General features: G+C 42.6%; 1 protein-coding gene across 1 annotated transcript; it reads left to right on the forward strand.

Moving 5' to 3' along the window:
- The first annotated feature begins 4000 nt into the window (after nt 1-4000).
- Nucleotides 4001-17850, forward strand: parp10 (poly(ADP-ribose) polymerase family member 10). The gene is made up of 11 exons (XM_079523216.1): nt 4001-4149; nt 5794-5976; nt 7904-8146; nt 8459-8689; nt 8900-9900; nt 10600-10812; nt 12806-12938; nt 13539-14510; nt 15985-16118; nt 16206-16380; nt 16737-17850. The coding sequence occupies exons 2-11, from the start codon at nt 5802-5804 to the stop codon at nt 17033-17035; spliced, it is 3576 nt and encodes a 1191-aa protein (XP_079379342.1). The 5' UTR covers nt 4001-4149; nt 5794-5801; the 3' UTR covers nt 17036-17850.
- The last annotated feature ends 506 nt before the right edge of the window (nt 17851-18356 follow it).

The following is an 18356-nucleotide window of genomic DNA, read 5'->3' on the forward strand; positions in this document are numbered from 1 at the left end:
CCTGCATTATAAACAATTTGCCCTTTTCTTTTGTTGTAATTTCATTCATTTCCAATTGTACAAAACAAATAAACAAACTTTAAATACATTCTAAACACTGAGTGACAGCCTACTCTTACTTGCATGACGTAAGTGTATTAAAAACTATTGTAACTACAGTGTAAAGTTCCCTACTAGTATCAAGGGGACCCTTGTTGTCATGCCTGGTTAGATATCTCCCTCTTCTGGTGAAAAAGTGTTACCTTTAGATTTAGTTGTTTTCAGAGACAATGCATTATGAAAATATCACACCCGTGTGAAGTGAGGGGCGCTCTTACATCATCATTCTCCACTCATTGTCAATGGCATTTAATGTTTGTGTTAAGACAAGAATCTACACTATAGCTGAATATAGGAGGGGCTAGCGCCCCTCAAAAATGTCAAACGTGTTAATTGACAACACAATGAAAGCATTCAGGGGAAGATGAATGTAGAATAGAAAATGGCCTATATGCAAAGATTGCCCTGCATGTTGTGTACTTTAATTTCACGTGCACTATAATTTCCAAATCATTGCTATCACTTGAACAATCAATGTGTGGACATGGTTAACATTATGTTTCCTTTCTTTGTAAACATACTCTACTGTATGGCCTTCTGACAAGGCACACACATTCATCTTGCCTGTCTCTGTGTTTCTGGGGGAGAAGGTGATGGCTTTATACCCCTCACTACAGACTTCAAGCTGACCATGCAGTGGTGAAAGGCAAGCATCCCATTCTCTGTGTGACACAACACCACAAGTCTTGAAGTGTCACACAGAGAATGGGATGTGTTGTCACCTGGGAATACAACTTCCCAGGTCCAGAATGGCATTGCCAATTGTCTATGTAATCTGAATTTATCAACTGCATTAGGTGTTAGTTATTATTTATATATAACATATGAATCAGATGACACAAATGAATCTTTCATGGTATTTATTATGAGCTTGGATCATACAAAATGTCCTCTATTAAAGGCAAATACATTATGTAAATATACAAAATACATTATTTATTATACAAATATACTCTAAACAAACCTTGGATTAATTGTATGAGAATTAAAATTGCACATTTGATTTAAAATGGCACATCCATCACAGTTTAAGTAACAAGAGCAGTACAATCTGGGGGAGGGTAGGGTTTAGGGTTTAGGAGGGCTGGCAGCCTCCAAATCTGTGGTATTTCTGTATACTCTCGTAGAATTCCTTCACCACCTCTTGGAATTCATCCGAACCGTGCCAGCAGACAGTATTTGTCTGTGCATGGGGGGGTGGTGGGCCCTCTGGAACTTCCATCACGGTCTCTCTGGGATCACAAAAATGTTTCTGCTTTCTTCCCCTCTTCCTCCCGGTGTAGATGATCCTCTTGGGTGGAGGTGGCTCCAAGCTGATGTCCACTTCAATCCTTGGTGCACGAAGGCCTCCAGAGAAGGACTCTGTGAAGTGTTGCTGTCCATTAGCTTGCAGAGTAAAGCTGTAGGTGGGGCCCGACAGTGCTTCCCATAGCCGTTGTTTGATTCTACGACCCAGCTGCAGGGTATACTCGCAGGGCTTTCCATTAGCATACCGCATCATTGGGTCAACTACTGAGTGATATAGCTGCTGATACTCAGCTACAGAGCGTCCATGAATCATCAGAGGCTCATCCCCAGACTCTGATGCAGCACATGGTAAAGTTTCTGCAGAGGACTGTTGGTGGTCAGAATACCAGTCTGGCAGGACAGCAGCATTCTTTATGAATCTGTCCTCGTCGTCGGGGGTCTCCTCATCGTCGGGGGTCTCCTCATCGTCGGGGGTCTCCTCAGAGGTCCTCAGACTCTCGTCGTTGTCTTGCTGCTGCTGCTCCACCTCCACCTCCTCTCTCTTCCTCTTCCTATTTGTCTCTGAGGGTATAACGGGATCAGCTGGTCCCTTCCCATCTGAATGGTGCCTCTTGAAGCGTTTCCTCCTCCTAAGGAAACTCCCGTCTTCGAACATGTTTTCGAACTGTGGGTCCAAGGTCCAGTAGGTGGCTTTGCCATTGCCATTGCCAGTGTTGTGAATTGGCTCCTGGGGGATTTTCACGAAGACGTCATTGAGAGACAAACTATTACGGAGAGACATTTGCCAAGCAGAAAACTCTCTGTAGTATGGGAAGCGGTTACTGATGAATTCACAGATCCCATTTCGAGTGAGCTTTTTCTGCGGGCTCTGGAGGATGGCCATGGTGATGAGGGCGACATAAGAATAAGGTGGCTTTTCCAGACTGTTCGAACCCTTTGAAGATGCGCTCTGGTTCTGCCTGCCTATCATCACAGTGCCTGTTTCCACTTCAGCTGAGTTCTCTTTGACTTTGTCAATATGCTGTTTGGTCCGTCTCCTCATGGAGAGGTGGCGTCTGCAGTATCCCTCCCGATGCGACATCTTAGAGCAGTTCTTGCGGGAGCACAGCGGTCTCCACTGCTTGCCATTGAACCTCATGCGTATGCCTGTGGGCATGCACCTCACATCGCCCTTCTTATACTTGGGCTGTGCGGCTGCCAGCGTCGTGCACGAATGCTGGGGGGAGGACATCACGCCGGCACCTGAGACTCCCCTGGCTCCCGAGGAGCCGCCTACTCCGCCGCTGTCCAAGGCGCGATTATCTGTTCTGGAGGAGACAGTGGTGGTGGCTGGAGCGGAAATGGTTGGGAGAGGACAGAGCTGGAGTGCCCGTGCCATCTGCATCCTTGTCTGATCGCCGTTCTCTGAACTGCTGCTGATTTCATTTCCCGTCGACCCTTGGCCCGTGTTGTGTCCCTCCGCATCCAGAGTGGCCTGTGTGGTGATTGGCTCCTGCTGGGGGGACTCTGAGTTTGAAGAAGAGGTGGTGGAGTAGGAAGATGAGGATGATGAGGTGTGTTCCTTGTTTTCTGGGGAGCACCTCCTGTCTCTCCTCTTCTCTTCCCTCCACACGATGCTCCTCCGTTCGGCAAGGTGGCGGATGCAGTATCCCTTTCCCTGGGACTCCTTTGAGCACCACTCATAGGAGCACAGCTTCCTCCACTGCTTCCCGTTGAACTTCTTGCGGATGCCTGTGCGGAAGCACACTATGTCACCCTTCTTCTTGGTCTGGTGCACCATATTAGGCTGTTGGTAGGTTCACTAATATAGTAACAATATTATGTCCTCACTCAATCTGTTGTCATCTGCATGCTTTGGGGTCAAGAGGCCAGCCTATTTATTACAGATAATTTGTGACGTGGCGTCGCGTCACCAGGTGCACGCTTTGGTTACTGTACACAGTGTACGTTTCCATGGAGACCAACGCGCACCTGCAGCGGTCAGCGCCGTAGCCACGCCCCCTATTCCTAGGATGACGCGGCTTCTGATTGGCTGAAACGGGGATTGGGAGATCTCGATTGTGGCCACGCGTGAACCGCCGCGAAGTAAACAAACAGTACGTGACACCGTCACCGATCGGTTCGTGATTTACCGTGAGTCTGTGTTTACTTAAAACGTCTTTTCAGAATTTCCATAAAACTACCCGGGCGGTGGTGGATCACGTTACTTGGGGTTCGCGAGAGCTACGGACTTGACTTCCACGATCAGTTTTATCAATTACATCAGCAAGTGTTTTTTTTCCACTGAGCTCTGTTTTGCGTTCATATTTCGTGTAAGTTCAATTTACGTTCCGTTTTAAATTATTTGAGCTGTTAAAGTGTGTGTGTGTGTGTGTGTATGTGTGTATACGTATGTGTGTGTATGTGTGGGTGTGTGTGCGTGTGTGAGTGTGAGTATGTGTGTGTGTGTGTGTGTGTGTGTGTGCGTGCGTGCGTGCGTGTGTAGGGCTGTACTGTAGCCGTGCCGTATGTCCAGTTGTCCACACATACAAACTATAAAGTATTAAACAAAGACACCCACATCACATCAACAATGCAAGCACTGTGTAAATCGCCTATTTTTCCCCTGTGGCTCTTATTTTGACGTTTTCCAACCGACCGGAAGGGGAGGGACTCATGCTTTGCATTTAGTTTCCGGTCCGGAACATCAGTGTGTGTTCACCAACAACATCTGCTGACAAGGAAGTACAAAGTACAACACGGTTAAATTACTACGACACAATGCTTTGAGTTGATATACTTCATACATCTACCCTACCGAAAGTAAGTAACCCTGATCTATTCGAGGAAAATCATGTATGCCACGTTTGCTTATATTCCGTGTGGTCATAAATGCGCACTTGAACAGTGTCGACATTATGAAGGTTGGTTTCACTTTCTTGTAAATGTGTACATGCAACAGCATAGCTGTTACTTGGGTGACTGTTGTGTTTGCAAGCCTTTTTAATTCTGATTAGTGTGATGTGATGTATCACCATACTCAATTAATTGCAGATAGACTGAACATATTGGTAAAGTAGTAAGTATACTGTTGACACACACACGACCTCGATGGAAATAAGCCCTGGGCTTAATGGGTTATCCTTTTAGCATCCTTTTGTATAAACCTGTACTACTTTGCCTTTTTGCAAGTATTCAATCATTACCTATTAATTATATGCACATATAAGAACAAGATTAATATACAGGATCTCCTCACTGGTCAACAAAAACACCTTGAAGACCCTAACAGGAGCCTTCGTACAAATGTCTTCGACTATGCATGCACCTCCTGGTACCACAGCAGCACCTAAGGCCCTTAAAACAAGGCTCCAGACTTCCCAAAACAAACTGGTCAGGTTACTATTTCCTCCTTTTGGTTCAATAAAATATTTCCTCCTTTTGACATCAAGTGTGCCCGGATCTCCTCTTTTCTCTATATGGTCAGGTTACTACTTGGCCTCACTCCATGAACCCACCTCACCCCTGCCCACTTTGACAGGCTGGAATGACTTAGGGTTGACGACAGAGTACAGCATCTTGCAATGGGTCTGGTCCACAAGATTCGATACACCACCAAGATACCCATGTACCATGTATGTCTAAATACTTCCTTAATGTCAACGAAGTCCACACCCACAATACCAGAGGGAGTTCAACAAACCATGTGCAACCCAGATTCGGCACAAACAAGGGACTAAATTAATTTCGCTCCTATGCCACCAAAATGTGGAACGCCCTACCAACAGTCATTAAGACATGCAAATCCCTTGACTCCTTCAAAACTGCTCTCAAAGGGCACTTACGGACGGCTGCAATTCGAAACTGGCCCCCGTAAAATCGGAACCTTTAGTGCTACCTATTACTACATAGGCCTACTACCATACCTGCCAATCTCAGACCGTCAGATAAAAGTAACAAGGAGATTATTTAGTATGAGTTCATTTCGCAAAACACTGACTGGACAGATCAACTCCAAACTTTGTATGCGCAGCACAGTCTGCTAGTAGACTACACAGACATAGTCACATTATATTTTTCCAAATTTGGAGTTGTCATAAAAGACTGATGTCATAGATGACTGACACAGGCTGGTCACCTGAAGGCTGAAAAAGATCCACATTGGATTTTTCTTTAGTTTCTAAATGCGTATAATGTCTTATTTGAGTTAACTGGCTGACTTAACCCATTTTGGGTGGGAACCTCTTTTGGTGTTACTGTTAGCATTATGTTATGATTTAGCTATTGAAAAATGGCAGATCTACAAGCTCGTAGCGTGCCACTCGGTGCCTGTAGGTCTGCTATTTTTGAAAAATCCAAGAACGACTGACGTAGAAAAAGCTTTTTCAGAAAACTGTCAGGATGTAGAAGACATTTTTAGAATCTGATCTCAGGTCAAAATGAACAACAATTATGCATCTGTTACAGTTATTAGAATGCCTGTTGAAAACCAAGAGGGGAGGACGGTGGAGGTGCTGGGGCTTCCTGAGGTGGTCGATGAGGAACTGCTGTCTCTGTACTTTGAGAATAAACGCCGCTCTGGGGGAGGACCGCTCACATCCGTGGAGAAGGAGGGTAACCGTGCCTTACTGGTGTTTGAGGAGGCAGAAGGTGAGAACTGAATGTTAACCCATTTAGACCTGTGGACGATTCTACAAATGCCTTCTAAATGCTAACAGTTTTCTGAAAAACTCACGTTACTATGTCATTGGTGCTCAAACCTTTTCATGTCAAGGACCTCCAAAAATATATGTAATTGGCCGCCGACCCCCATCTGAAAATATGTTGTTCCAGAGACGCTCGCTCTGAAAGCATATATTCAAAGATTTTCTCGATTTAAAAAAAAAAAATGGCAGACCTACAAGCTTGTAGCGCGTTAGCTAAAGTATAACATAATCCTTAAAACACCATTCTGGGTTCCCGCCCAGAATGGGTTAATAATACAGTATTGATTGCACTGCAATTTGGTGCACTGGCCATATATTATGCTTGTTGTGACAAAGGATGAATCCGATTCCTACAATGATGTGTTGAATGTCTGTCCTCAATGTATTGTCTATACACTCATTCTAAAGCATAACATGCCACTATACTGTGTGTGTATATATATATATATATATATATATATATACAGCTTCATTCCCCTCCTACTCGCACCCATTATGTATGTTTGTGGTAGTGCTGCCAACGAATATTCCATATTCGAACGAATTTTCGAATCAAAAAAATAAATGAATAACTGAATATATAAAATTAAAAAAATTAAATTAAAAAAATTAAAATGCTGTGCAAGTTTTCGTGAGACGGTGCCGTGGATAAGCGTTGTGAGCTTGTAGATTCGTTATATTTGCAACGCGACACGCCGACACACATTGAAGAATAAATCAGCTGCCTCGCACTCTTCCTAAACGCAGACTACGCAGGCTGCGTAGGTTCCCCGATTCACAAAAGGCCCCCGCCCGCCCTGCGCAAAGTCGGCAAAGAGCGTGCTACGTTATTCGCACAGACGGTGCGCAAAGAACGGTGGGCACAGGGCGGGCGGGGCCGTGGGCGCCTTTTACGTTCTTTGCGCAGTGAGTGTACGCTGCTCAGAAGGGTGAAATCTTCCGTCAACAGCGTACCTAGTGATCAGAATCAGGGACAGGCCTGGCCTACACCGAAACTTTTATTTTTGCTTCTGTGTTGTTTCGGACGGACAGGAGAGTATATTTAGACAACACACGGATCTATCACTCATCAATCTTCAATCATGAAGCGACTTTATCCTTCAGGAAATTTTAAAAAGATAAATAAGGATGAACTGCGGCGCCGGTCCGGCAGCAGCAGCAATGCAGTGTTCTGTGACTTAATACTGCCTCCGTGCCTCGTTTTGATAAGGCTATGTGTTGTAGGATTGCTCATTTAAGAAAAATGTCGGTGAAGTTTTACGGGAGAAGGGAGAATGCATGCGTTGTGTTCCAACTCGGTTTTCAGCAGCACCAATGCGCGGAGAGAGAGAGTTGCGCCAGCAATGCGATCTTAAATGTTATGTCTCAGGTTGTATTGGTGTAAATATAATTATTAAAAAATCCGAATGGCCCCAAATCGAAATCGAAATCCGAATGGGTCGAATTGCTCGAATCCACGTGGGTTTTTAAAACGAATATCCGAATGTAATTTTTGGACAATTCCGGCAGCACTAGTTTGTGGAGACACTTGTAAGACACTTGCCTTGTCAGTACATTGTGTGATCAAACCTTGGGCGGCAGTGGCCCTGGAGGTAGAGCGGCCGTCCTTGGAAACCGAAGGTTCCAGGTTCTATTCCTGGCTCCTGGCTAAGTGTCAAAGTGTCCTTGAGCAAGACACTGAAACCCCTAACTGCTCCCGATGAGCTGGTTGGTGCCTCGCACCTTTTCCTCCACCATCGGTGTGCAAATGTGAAGTACATTGTGTAATGTAAAGCGCTATATAATTGCAGTGCATTTACCATTTTGTATGGACATACATTCCACATTATTTATTAAACCGTTGCCGTCTATGCTGTTATTTTAATCAACAGTTGCAGCACGAGTGTTGTCTAAAGGGCAACATGTCCTACATAACAGCGAGCTGACGGTAAGAAAGCCTCCCCTGAAGGATCCGTGGAGGCTGCTTCTCCGTGGGGTCAACGCAAACATCGACCTGGAGCTGGTGGAGCTCTATGTTGAGAATATGCTTGGTATGGAAATGGACAGTTACCGCCTGGATTCTCTACTCGAGAGAGGTCTTGTCCTCGTCCACTTCCAACATCAGCTCTCTCAAGGTCAGACATCCCCCCCCTCTCTCACTTCTCATTAAATTCTATGTTCCCAGCAATTAGTTTCACACTATTCACAATTATATGACATATATATGTATGTATATGTCATAGAATAAATTGGAGAAGAATAATCTCTCTGAAAGACGGCTGCTCCACTCCATTTCGTCCTGTGAATACATTGCTACAAATATAAATAATACGCATCGACATCGACATCTTTTTTTAAATTTCGGATCTGCAAAACGCACCTGGAATTGCCTTTGTCAATGAAATATGCCAAACAAATAAACATGCCATGCCTTTTTTAATGTATAGATTTCCAGCAGCTGAGTGCCAAGATCTCCAAAAAGCCCCTTGATGGTTCCAAGATAACTCTCGAACAAATTGAGCAAACGGACACTATCTTAGTGGAAAACCTGCCCCCTGGCATCTCTACGGCCACGCTTACATCTTACCTGGAGAGCACAGGAGCTGGAAACCACAAAGTGAAGGAGTTCAACATGACATCACCAAGCACAGCCAGGGTCTCTTTTGTTGACTTTGAATGTAGGTGTTTGCGCATTTCCTTGTTGAGTGGTCTTACTTACTATAATTTTTCAGAATATTGTAATCACGATTATGAATGATTTTCTGGTGGAAAAAGCCATAGTCTGTGATAACCTTTACACCACTTCCTCACTCTTGTTATTGTGTTTTGCAGACATGTTCCATTCTTCAAATGAACAAAATGTGTATGTTTTTGTTTCCTTTCGATAGCTGTGGTTCAGATCCTTAATCAGCCACACAAACTCGAGGATGCCGAGCTAAACATGAGGGCATATTTTGCCTTTCTTCAGCCTACGGAAGGCTTGTCATCATTGAACTCTGGAAATGAACCCTTAGATGGTCGCACGGATAATGCCCTACATAATGTGAGGTCTATGTCACCGGTCGGTGCCGACAGCCAGTCCTCCCAACAGATGGCCTTATCTGACGTTGCTCACACAGCAGCAGAAGTAGCAGAGGAAGTAATGGAGGACCTGACCAAGGACACGGAACCACTTACAAGCCACGTTGCTATCCCTGATCCATTAAAACTTGCCCTATTTCGGATCAGCACGCTTCCACAGGACATTGTACAAGCTTACCCAAACTTTGACATTAAAATCAGAGATGATGGTGTGTACATCGCAGGGCCTGATAAACTGACCATGGATCAGCTAAAGAACACCATCTTGGAGTTTCTAGGCAGTATTGCTCAGACACATTTTACCATTGACACACAGACGGCCCAGTTTCTGTCAAATAAGGAGGTCCGACAGCCGCTGTTGGAGACCATGAAGGAACGGGGGCTACCCAGTATTTACAATGTAGTAGCCAATGTCGTTGCTGTAACATCGCTGTCTGTAAATCACGTCAACCAGGCATGTAGCTTGCTGAAATCCCTGTTTTGCAGCTTCAGCATACCGGTGGATAAGGAGTACGAGTGCATGTTATACTCGGAGGAGTTGTCTGGATTCCTTCAGTCGCTTGGATTCTGCTCTGCAAGGGTATCGGAAAGTGCGGGCGTGATTGAAGTGATGACTCTGAAGCGAATGGAGAGCGACGTGCAGGAGAAAATAGTGACGTTCCTCAGCACACCCATTGAGAGGGAGATGGTCATCTCTATGGAGTCGGGCAGGCTCAAATACGTCCAACTGCATAACCATGAATTGATGGCTGACTTGAACCAAGTATCAATAGTCCCTCTAGAGGCAGATGATGTTTGCGGTTTAAAGGTATGTGGTGGCTCATTTAATGAAAGAAAAAAATCTAAAGCACAGCCCTTTCATGTGTTTTGTGTAAGAAATCCGACTTGCGGACCAAAAGGTTGTATTGCATAGATCCATTAGCTTTTGTAGCTGGACATTTCTTTTAGATACAACACTTCTATTTGGTAGTTTCTGGAGCCATAAGAAATTGAACCAGAAACATTGGGGTGTTATGTTGTGCATTGTGAGCTTCTTGGATTAACCCATTTTGGGCGGGAACCCCTTTTAGTGTTTTAAACATTACGTTATGATTTAGCTATTGAAAAATAGCAGATCTACAAGCTCATAGCGCGCCACCGAGTGGCGAGCTACGAGCTTGTAGGTCTGCTATTTTTGAAAAATTGGAATATTTTTTTTTTTCAAAACGAACGTTTTTAACTTAATTTAATCTTTGCTCCTGGGGAGGTCCCTGAAACAACATATTTTCAGATGGGGTCGGCGACCAAATACAGATCATTTTTGGGGTCCTTGACATGAAAAAGTTTGAGAACCACTGACATAGAAACATGGGTTTTTCTGAAAACTCATGATTTTAGACATTTGTAGAATCGAACTTAGGTCAAAATGGGTTAAAACAATGTTTGCCTCTATATTAACATGCCCTAAATACATCTTTGATTCCCCAAATCTCATTCACTGTTCTGTTTTCATGAATGTCGTTAATAGATCCGCGGCAATGTCATAGCTTGCCAAATGGCGGTGGAGGTGCTGCAAAGTGTGGTCACCTCCATCTGCACCAGAACCATCACCTCCAACGCGCCCGGCGTGTCCCGCTTCATGCTAGAGGACGAGGGGCCCAGCATCCTGGCAGAGATTACCCGCAAGTTCCTAGTTTACATCAGCATGGACAAGGTCTACTGGGAACGGATTCACAATGAGGTATCATATAGTAGTTATCGTACAGATGGTACTTTTCTTTCTAAATTTAGAGTAGGCCTAAGTTGCTAAACCTCTACCCTTTTTTTTTCTCGCGATTTAGTTTAGTCAGTTAATCCTCCCCACACAGTTCTGTATTGCCACTACCCTACTGGCTCATCTGCCAGTGAGGAGCCCTCACCGGGAGGATGTACTGTAGTGTCTCCGTCCTACTCCTCCCGTTCAATACGCCCCCTCTGACAGGTGCTGCCCCCAGCCTAGTGTAACAAAGATCGCCTGGCCTCCCTCCCCTGTACTCTTCCAAAAGTGTCCGTATAGAGACGCTGGGCAACGCCAGATCCAACACAGTGGATTAAAACCTTGGGACTGGACAGGTACTTTATTCCTGCGATATCCGAGTACCCAGACAAATTTACTATATACTTTATATGTTGTTTGATGTTTTTATGTTTATAATATAATGTTTGACTTTGACCTAGTTATTGATAATGAACATTACATTGTCACTTATCAAAAGGATATAATGCAAAAAGCCAACCGTTTATTTCTATTGTGGTCCTTTCACATGTCTAAGTTATGAGGATGCATGGGTGTCCGGAATGCACACACTCGCCCTCGGTTTTTTTCCCCCGCCAACCGCTCGGTGGCGATAATTTCACTGGGGTTAGGTTTAGGAATAGGGTTGGGTTTTGGCACCGTTTTACTGAGGATAAGGTTAGGTTTAACCGTTTAAGCGGTTACGTTTAGGAATACCAGGCTGAGCAGTTCTGCCGGCTGTACGCCCGGGGTGACTGTGTTTTGAGGCGAGCTTTTCCAGTATTCGATGTGATGCATGTACATGTATGTGTTTGCATGCGTGTTCAAGATAGTTTATAATCTAGGTCCTAGGAGTAATGGATGTTATAATATTGCTCATAGGACAGCAGTCAAATGGTTCTTGATTGATTATTCCTTCTTTTTCTTTTTTTTCCTACTTCTTGTATGTGTTATTTAATAATAATTAGTATTATGCTACATTGCCTGAGGAACCAGAATGAAATTAAAATGTATTATTGTGCTTATGGTACCTGTACGCAAGACGTAACGATAAAGAACACCCTGAACCCTTTTTTCAAATCAGGAATCTTTAATTATCACATAACACATGGAATATTAAGGCTTCAAAGCTTTGTGAGAGCAAGCAGTGATTTACTTAGAAAACATTATTTATTTTTAATTTTGTAAAAATAAATCTTGAGTATTTCTTCAGGTTGTTGACCTGCAATACAGGTTCCCAGAATTAAACCAGGGATATTAATACTACCGATTTAAAATAGTCAACATTTTAACTATGTAAACCCTATAGAGTGTCGCAGTCCCGCCTCCTACCCGGGACCAGGAAATGAAATCCAATGCATTATTCTCATAGACATTTCGTAAAGTATTTATTTAAAGACGGTTACGCCGCGGACAAAGCCAACTCGAGTCGTGACAACTCATGACAACACAAACAATATTTTGGACCAAACAAATAATTAGAAAGAAGAAAAAAACGGCAGGTTACAACACTTTTTTTGTTGTTTTTCTTCTTTCTAATTATTTGTTTGGTCCAAAATATTGTTTGTGTTGTCATGAGTTGTCACGACTCGAGTTGGCTTTGTCCGCGGCGTAACCGTCTTTAAATAAATACTTTACGATGCATTGGATTTCATTTCCTGGTCCCGGGTAGGAGGCGGGACTGCGACGCTCTATAGTTGATCGGGGAACCCAGGGCTATATACTTGGTCCGCTCCTACACCAAATCACTTTACATGTAGAGCACAGAGACCCAGTCCCACCCTGAGAAAGCTGATCTCTCTACTGAAAATAGCAGATCAGCACATTGTGACTGAACTTGTAGAGAAATGTCTCCAGAATAGGGACACTAGGGTTCAAATATGGTTAACTTACCTTTACACTTTAGAAGTGCTCCTAATAGTAATAATTTAAATCTGATGATATATTATTTCCTTTTCAGGACATCTTTGACGCTGCATGGAAAATGATGTCCCAGCAAAGCTTTCAGAAAGTGTCTCTGGATGGTGCACAAGACATGGAAGTGTTAACTCAAACTGGTGCGAATGTAAATAACCAACAAGCTCCTGATCAAGGTAGTATACTTAGGTCTTGCGAATTAAATCAGCACTTTGTAACTTTTTGTCCAATCTGTATGGTTAATACAATATAACTTATACAATTGTATTTTGTCTCTCTGCTCATCTAATGAGACATTACATTGTGTCAAAGTTCATGTCTCACCCAGACACACGATCCGACACAAAGTGTAAATTCAGCCCCTGAGCAAGCAAACTATTGGCTCAATGGTAAAAATGTCAGCACTTGCTGATGAAACCGGCTACATATCTGGGGTAGAAGAGAAAAGTTACATAATGCATTAAATAATCCATTTTTATTTTATTTTTCTAAAGTGATTAAACTATGTCTATGCATCGGTTTACTGAGAAAACAATTCCACTGTGTGCTATCTTTATCTTATATAGTTATTTTAATCTTGCTGTTTGATGTTTGTAATTTAATGTCTTTGATTGTAACAAAAATGTCATCTTCTCCTGTGTACCTAATACCGGTACATGAGATGTGGCAATAACAAATACAATTTCCCCCTGAATATTTTATTCATTCCAAAATTTGATTTCAAAATCTTGACTGAACACAATCCACTTTCTTTCTTTTGTGTTTTCTTCTCATAGGCCTAATGGAGGAGGCAAAGAGAATTGTTTCGGTCATTGATGAAACAATGGATGTGGCTCCATCAACTTCAGACAATACCGATAACATGGAAGATGAGGATCTATACACCGCAGCAGAACCTGACCAGGACGGCGATGTAGTAGTCATCACAGAAATGGAGGGGGCCACTGCTGCAAATCCTGAATTACAGAATGAAGCCCTGGGTCGTCCCTCTGCTAACTTGGAAGAAGAGGCCCAACTGTCTCTAGCCATCCAGTATTCCATGGAGTACACAAGGTCTCAGGCTGAGGAGGATGATGAGCTGCGGAAGGTACTGGAGCTATCCATGAAGACGGCCAACCATGAGGCTCCTGCTATTCCTCCTAAGGAGAGCCCCAAACAAGTGAAGGATGTCTATGCGTCCATGCAGGAAGAGATCAAGGCAATCAACACATCCCAGATCTCTGTGTTTGCCAGCTATAAGTCCGATCTGATCCGAACTGACATAGCTCTTGCGAAGAAAATTACTCTGAGACAGGTCGAGGAGAAGCTAGAGCAGAAGGGGCTGAAGAACATGTCGGAGTTCCACAAGAAGTGTTTGGAGGTCATCAAGAGGAAGCATGCAGTGGAGATTAAGATTCAAGGCAACATGGTGATCATGAGTGGTTTCAGGGACTTTGTGTCTAGCGCACTGCCGGACGTGAAGCTACTCCTGAAGAAGATGTCCAGCGCCACTCCCGATGCTGAGATTCTGAAGTCCGTGCAATGGGTTTGGCATGACGAGACGGCAGCAACACCTTACGCTCCCGATACCACAGTGTTCATCGAGACCGCATGGAAGATGAAACAGAAGAAGATCAATCTCTTGCTAAACAATCAGCCCCACATTATCAACTTTGAGAAGATGGAAGAATACAACGTGGCCTCTGGGAAATCTGTGAAGATCTCCAGGAAAATGCTCAGTTTGATTGACCTGGGAACAAATGTGTCAGGTAAAGAAGAAATCACCCCCGGCACGATAAAAAGAAATATCGTGTTGCTTTAATCATGGAAGCTGTCATTCTATTCAACCTAGTGGCAGCATCATCAGTGATTTGGGTCACCTGTGTTTGTTAAGCATCGTAAAACATACAAACAACATGTTCTTACCGGAGACAGGCGACCATTTGCTGTTTATTTTCCCATAGCTTTGCTTGATTGGCATGGCAGAATATTGAATCCTGAAACAGTCAAATGTGTTTCCGGTTTAAATGCACTGCCATGGCAATAACGTGAAGCTATTCAGTATTTTAGCTGTGACGTGAGCGCCCCCTCCTGAGATACATCCGGGTCCTACTTTGTGTCGCTTTTGTGTCCCCATAGAGTTATACTGTGACGCTCCGTCGGACTAAATCTGAGACGAAAACAACCACGAAAGTCTCATTTTACTGCTTTCCTCGCAACAACAAAGCTGCGCTGCTCTCCCAAATCTGGCGGTGACAGACCGTCTGCCCCACACGGAATACTATCGCCATTTTATTTCATTGTGTCAACTAAATCCTAATTAATGCAAACTAGATTCAACATACTCAAGCCTGCAAACATTCTAAATATGCGCCCGAAATATTTTACTGAGCAAATGGACTGTTACCACCTTCAAAACTTGTACAAAACATTAATAATTCTACTCTAGTTGGAAGCATTAAGACCCATTTTAACCCTCAATGGCTTCCTTTCTGAAAAATAACGTCATTGTAAAAAGATTCATGCGTTTAGATATTCTATTTACAATGAGATGCGGATGGGAGCTGGTGCCACATGGACCCGGACGTACGTAGCACTACAAAATGACGTCGGACTTAAATACTGAATTGAACATATGCAGACCATCTTACCATTAAGTTAATGGCAGGGTGGTTGCCCCTATGCAAACCGAAAAGTCCTGTCTGATTGTATTAAACAACGTCAAACTCACCAACATTGCTGCTGTACGAAAAGTTTGAATTATCCTCTTCAAAGTGTTCATTGCAGATGATTTGTGTGTTTTGTTTTAGTTTGGAAGTGCTCGTTGGATATCACTCAACAGCCCTGCGTAGTACCTGTTTTGAATTTGCACATAATGTAGGAGACGGCAGGATGTTGCTTTACTGTAAACGAGTGCTTCAGTTCCAAACTCCAATGGCAAGATGGGGAAATTAACTGAGTATGCCACATTCGGGAAACCTGGGTCTTATGCACATTGCCAGCTTTGTGCATCATTTACGTGAAATATTACTCGTGTTGCATCTTTACATTAATATTGATGGCATAATGTGATGCTTTGGCTAATCGTGTTGAATGCACAATTTTTCTAGCTTTGTTTAATTATGCAAATATATGTGTGTGTGTGTGTGTGTGTGTGTGTGTGTGTGTGTGTGTGTGTGTGTGTGTGTGTGTGTGTGTGTGTGTGTGTGTGTGTGTGTGTGTTGCATGCTTTCCTTTTAACAGAAGAGGATTACTCTTTGCTGTCGAGCATGCCAGAAGTATCCAGAGTAGACGAGGATTCGGATGAATTCCAAGAGGTGGTGAAGGAATTCTACGAGAGTATACAGAAATACCACAGCAAAATAAGAATCATAAAGGTGAAAAGATTTACCTGTGCATTTTCTTTTCCTTTTTCATTTAAACATGTTTTCATGTGTGACTGTAATACAAATGTGTTTCCGCAGGTGGAAAAGCTCATGAACCGACTGTTGTATAAACAGTACCAGCTGAAGAGAGCCAGCATAATGCAAAGTGCTACAGAACCAGAGATCGAGCGGACCCTCTACCACGGCACAAGTGAGTCCAGCGTGAAGGAGATATGCATTCATGGATTCAACAGAAGCTTCTGTGGAAAGAATGGTATGTTGTTGTTTTTCTGGTCAATGTGCACATTTGTCATGATTTAAAAGCCAATAAATATGTCTTGTTTGAATTGTACTTCATTTTATTTAACTCAAGCCAACGTATACTGTACCATTGGGCACTGTCCCCATTAACTGGGGAGAGTTACCTCTTGGTCATTTTACGTCTCTCAACCTTGTTACATTTATTTTGTAGTGTAATTGTTCGTGATAATTGCATTTTTATTACTTATTTTATTGTATACTCTTATCTTGTCAATGTTCCTTCTGTGTGTTCTCCAAGAAATAAATTAATTGAATGAATGTGGCATTTCTTTATTATCAAATCAATCTTTTATGGTTTTCTTTCCACAGCTACAGTTTATGGACAAGGGGTGTATTTTGCTGTGAACTCTGCATTGTCTGTCCAGGAGCAGTACTCTCCTCCAAATGCAGAAGGATACAAATTTGTCTTTGTGGGAAAAGTGTTAACGGGCGACTACACTAAAGGCGACCATTCGATGAAGACTGCCCCGTTGAAGGAGAGCGACGACATTCCGCTGAGATATGACAGCGTGACAGACAACATTACCACGCCCACCATGTTTGTTATCTTCAATGATACACAAGCTTATCCACAATACCTCATTACATGCCAAAAGATCCACCGCTGAGGAGACAAATTAGGAGGGAGATTATAATCAGAAAAGCGTAAACTATGGGATATGGGCTGATATGAACCTAGATTATTGTAATTGTATATCCCGTTTGTCTTATTTTTGATTCTGTCTATGAATGGGAAACTTTTGATAATTATTTTCCTCATATGGCAGCAATATGCTTCATCATTTTAATATGCTCTTGTGTTTTGAGTTGTATGTTAATATTTTCTATGGTTAATATGTTGTAAATCTTGCATATCTGTCCCCTTTGGCTCTTATTTTATAAACATTTTATTTTACTTTATGGTGGAGCACTGGTTTAATTGTACATTTCAAATGGTTTTCCATTCTAGCAAAAAGATTGAACATCTTATGTACATGAATGATAATGTATGAAGCGTGATTAATGAGCTCTGTACATTCCAGGCATCTTTGAATTCCACCTTTTGATTTCAGCCATTTCTTAGTTTACCGTTGGTTTAAGTAACAAAGGCAGAATGGTGTTATCCAGGAGCCTTGTATACAACCACAGGACCCTCCTGGATAAACTGCATTATGCTTTTGTTTGTTAAATTGCTCCCATTCATTGAAATCTCAACAAGATTTTGTGTTTTACTGTGACTACTGGAAGGGATTGTGCTTGTTGGAAAAGTTTATGTAAGATTTACTTTCAACATGACTATTGCTGTGTTTATCTCTAAAACTACAAAATGATATCCTGCAGAATAATAGGCATAACATGCAAATGAGTCAATTTTACATGCATATATTGTATACTGTAGGCCTATTTTTCTGTTAAAGTTCAATAAACCTTGATTTTGATTTATTGTGGTGTTGATTGTAAATCTGGTTTTGTATGCAGGCCTATATTGAGGGCTTCCAACTTCCAGTCTTAGTAATTGCTGGTTATGAACCAGAACCTGTCCATTTGTACACTCAGTTCAACATTGAGGATTTTGCAGTGTAATAGGCCCCATGTACAGGAGGTACATTACATTACAGTCATTTAGCAGACGCTTTTATCCAAAGCGACTTACAATAAGTGTATTCAACATAGGTAGGGAACAAAAACTACTAATCACCAGAAGTCTTTAGTGCATTTTCTGCAAAAACAAGCAACCAAGAGTATACCTAGCGCTAAGGTAAAAGTGCAATATATCAGCTACCTATTTCCTTAACCGGATGAGACAAAATAGCTAAATCAAATGAGCATGAGCTAAAACAATTAAGTGTATCGACTAAACAAGATCCAATAAACAATACAACAATAGAAAACAAACGTTCGTACAACTAGTTAACAACAAGTAGGTCAGGCAGAGAGGAAGGGTAGTGT

Source organism: Electrona antarctica, assembly GCF_951216825.1.
Source record: "Electrona antarctica genome assembly, chromosome: 15".
NCBI lineage: Eukaryota > Metazoa > Chordata > Actinopteri > Myctophiformes > Myctophidae > Electrona > Electrona antarctica.

Coding starts and splice junctions, on each gene's coding strand:
- parp10 (XM_079523216.1), top strand. CDS start 5,802: ATGCCTGTTGAAAACCAAGAGGGGAGGACGGTGGAGGTGCTGGGGCTT. Junction 10,813..12,805: donor GGGAACGGATTCACAATGAG/GTATCATATAGT, acceptor TTTCCTTTTCAG/GACATCTTTGACGCTGCATG. Junction 12,939..13,538: donor CCAACAAGCTCCTGATCAAG/GTAGTATACTTA, acceptor TTCTTCTCATAG/GCCTAATGGAGGAGGCAAAG.